This window comes from Anoplophora glabripennis, unplaced genomic scaffold (genome assembly GCF_000390285.2).
Source record: "Anoplophora glabripennis isolate ALB-LARVAE unplaced genomic scaffold, Agla_2.0 scaffold414, whole genome shotgun sequence".
In the NCBI taxonomy this organism is placed as follows: Eukaryota; Metazoa; Arthropoda; class Insecta; order Coleoptera; family Cerambycidae; genus Anoplophora; species Anoplophora glabripennis.
In genome coordinates, this window is record NW_019416509.1 from 330,669 (window position 1) to 334,544 (window position 3,876).

The 3,876-nt window shown below is 33.1% G+C and overlaps 1 protein-coding gene across 1 annotated transcript; it reads left to right on the forward strand.

Moving 5' to 3' along the window:
- Nucleotides 1–367: 367 nt before the first annotated feature.
- Nucleotides 368–3,544, forward strand: LOC108908495. The gene is made up of 3 exons (XM_018712551.1): nt 368–474; nt 1,943–2,108; nt 3,243–3,544. The coding sequence occupies exons 1-3, from the start codon at nt 420–422 to the stop codon at nt 3,475–3,477; spliced, it is 456 nt and encodes a 151-aa protein (XP_018568067.1). The 5' UTR covers nt 368–419; the 3' UTR covers nt 3,478–3,544.
- The last annotated feature ends 332 nt before the right edge of the window (nt 3,545–3,876 follow it).

Here is a 3,876-nt window from a genome sequence, read left to right on the forward strand (position 1 = left end):
TTGTTATGTAGATTGCTCCCCTAGCGACCAAACTACGAATTTGAAAACTATTAGTCAATTTTATTTCGCGAAGCTCTAGGGCCTATACTTTCCCTAATATCGTACCTCACCGACCTTAGTGGGACACCCTGTATTATAGAAAACCAACCCGATATAAATAAAAAGAACATTGAATTTTGATTTGTACTGCATATCTATCTCTAACTGGTTTAACGTGTGATAACGGTATTTTCCAAACATCAACTTTGCGTATTTTTGTATCAAGTGAACCTTAAATATCAGCAATATGGAAAACCCAGTGTCACTAGTTCCAAAGATTATCGGCTGAGTTCAAGTTAATATGAGATGCATACACTTACATATACATATATAGCTGAGCATGTATATTGAAAGACTATTGCAACAGAAGCAGCAAAATCATGTTGTTAAAAACATTAATTTGTGTAGTACTTATACAAATTGCAATTACATGGGGTAAGTGTTGTTATCAAACAATATTTAAGCTATTTTTTCAAGTTAGGTTTATACAGGGTGTTTCTTAATAATGTGCTAATATTTAAGGTTATTCTTGGGTCCATTTTAAGAAAAAAACTTCATATGAACATAAACAACTAAAAGTCTTAAACTTTTGAACTACAGAATGCTAAAGTTTTATGAAAAAATATTTTTTTATGATAACTTTGGTATTACCCTATATATTTTTCAAATTTGGTACACGCCTTCTAATCATCGAGATGCATTTTCTGTTGTACAAATAATTTTATTATCGCGTCTGTACAGGTTTTGTATATGTTACCGCATGTTCCAACCCACACGTTAACGGAAAACTGCTCCTCGTAACGGGATTCCAAGATTACATGTGGGTTTTCTTCAGCCTAAATGTGATTGTTGTGGAAGTTTTGGATGGCGTTTCTGGAAAAGTTGACTTCATCGGTGAATAAAATTTCAGTTTAAAATAATGAATTTTCATTTACTTTATGAAGAAACCATTGGCAAAAGTTTATCCGTAATGGAAAGTCGCGAGGAAGTAGAACTTGAACCCGTTGGATATGGTAGGGATATAATAAAAAGTCATGGAGAATTTTCCAAATAAGAACATGTGAGACATTCAAATTTTTCCCAATTTTTCTTATACTTATACTTAATGCTCCTCAATTGAACTCAAAACCGTTATCTCAATTTCTGGAGTTCTTACAGTACGGTGTACTGCTTTTTGATGATTGTCTGGTTTAAAACTTCCTTTTTGGCACAATCTTCTATGAATGTTTGAAAATGTTCGCGTATCCGGAATATTTCTATTTGGAAAGCGGTCTTCATACAACCGCCTGGCTTCTAGTGCGGTACCATCAGCAAGCCCATACATGTAGTGCATGTTAATGACTTAAATACGTGACAACTAGACTGGATAGACTACTGTCAAAACTGTTTATATTTGCAAAACAAAATCTGCATTTTACCTACTAGATCGTTTTTAATTCTTATTAGTAAGTAGGTACCTAATTTCATAACAGCGTACAAATGAATGAATTTTATTTTCTCTCGACGAATGGAAGGCGTGTACCAAATATGAAAAAATATCTAGGGTAATACCAAAGTTATCATAAAAAAATGTTTTCTCATAAAACTTTAGCACCCTGTAGTTCAAAAGTTAAGACTTTTAGGACATATCTTAAAATGGATCCAAGAATAACCTCCTTAAATATTAGCACGTTATTAAAAAACACCCTGTATAGATATCAATTATCAGTTATGTTGAAATAAATTAAATCATGTATTTATTACAAGTGGAAGGTTATTAAATGAGGATGAAAGTATGTCTTGTCGTCCTAAAAAACAGTTTATCTTGCAAGAATCACGTGAAAAAAATCCGTCTTGTATTCTACTGAATTAATTATAATAATCTGGAGTCTTTATAAATACATTTTTTCGGCGTGTGTTGAAGGTTACCCGCAAAAATTTATGATAAAAAACAAAAAAACGGGAATGGTTTTGGATGGGGCAAAAAAGGATATAGCCATAGGTCAGTGGAAAAATAGAAACACCCAAATATGGACATTGGAAGGAAGCGACACACCTGGACACTATATAGTTCGTAATATTGGAAACCAGTAAGTGAATACCATCGATGATATCTTAATTTAACATGTTGGGGCCAAAAAACCAACTACAATTCGAGATATATTTTCATGCTTAAAAAGAACTACCTCCATACCTACTAAGGACTGAAATATCTTCAGCAACCCAAATGTAAACTATCTCAAAAGCGGTTACCTATGTTATAAGTAAAATCAAGCAGCTTGTGTGCAAGTTCCTTATGGAAAAATAATAGGGGTAGTTCATGTAAAGTTTTTTTCTTAGACGCCCTTTTTTCGAGATACAGTGTGTTGAAGTTGTTACTATCCAAAAGGTTTTGCTTAATTATCTAAAAATCGGCTAAAGATAAAAACGTCAAAATTTGTACACGAGTAGACATCAACTGTGCGTTAAGAATAATGTACAAACGGTTTCTTTATGAAAAGCAGTGTCGCCGATACAGGTAATTGGAGGGGTACAATCGAAAAAAAATATATGTTAAAAGTCAAAATTTATTACATTTCTAAACGGTTCTGTAAACTCTAAAGCATACTACAAAAAAAGGTATACTTGTCGAAATTCGGTAGCATGTACCATTTTCGAGAAAAATGAAGTTGCATAGAAGGAAATGGAGGACAATTTCAGTATCTACTGTAGTATTTCGCGTTTGCACATTTATTTAATTGTGCAGCTGTTTTGTTCTGTATGTCTCTGAGTTTCTTTCCTAATATTTTTCTGCTTTTATCACTTTTTTTAAGCATTCATGTCCATCAACAATTTACTGTATTCAGCAATTGTTTATTTTAGTAATAGTAGTGTAGTAGTTTACAAAATCTGAAATTAATTAATAATAAATAATTAATAACCATAATCTGTTTATTTTGATTTACTTCTTTAAATGTTAGTTTACAACAAACTGAAACATGAACGGGACACCCTGTATATGAACTTTTTTACATATGTTGCTGAGCGGAATCTCCCCTAAGCTTTTGTCACTTTAACTCTGATACACCCGGTATAGTGTAGGTTCATTAAAGGATGTCTAGAGGGGACCGTCGATTCAACCTTATGCAAGTTTCCATATTTATTTTACGATATACTACGTAGATTAAAAAGAGCAAAATTTGTAAACTGTACAATTCTTATTAAAACACTCTGTATTCTTCCAGGAAGGTTCTCGATGCATGTCCTGTAACCAGAGCCATTTTCACTTGGTCTAAACATGGTGGACGTAACCAAAGATGGAAATTAAATGCGAACGACGACACAAGAATTCAGGTTGAATTCTACCCAAACGATTTTATGGTCCACAAAGGTAACAAAGTAAAACTTCAGGGCTCTAAGGAGGGCGACGACAGCGACATCTGGTTGTTAGTCGAGCCCCAATCAGTTCCAACAGTTTAGAAGCATATGGATGTGCGTTTTATTTAAAATGTACCTATACCATTAATAAATATATATTAAAGTTTAAGTCCTTTACTGTATTGATACCATATAAATGAAATTTTCGCGTATCCAGAAAAGTTACAATATCTCGTCTACGAGGCCCCAAATAAAAATCTTACAATATTAAAAAAGTAGAATAAAACGCCGGTAGATAAAAAAAAATAGTCGGAAAGCATAGGCGCACTCAAAAAATAGGGGGTTTATGGGTGCTGCAACCCCCTCCCCTCCGTTCGCGCCTTGATATTTTAAACCAAAATTACATAAAAAGTGTGCCGACCTAAGATGTGCTAAATTTCAAATAAATATCTCTACAATCATCGGAGTTATCAATAAAAATCATTTTTTAAATTTTAGTTT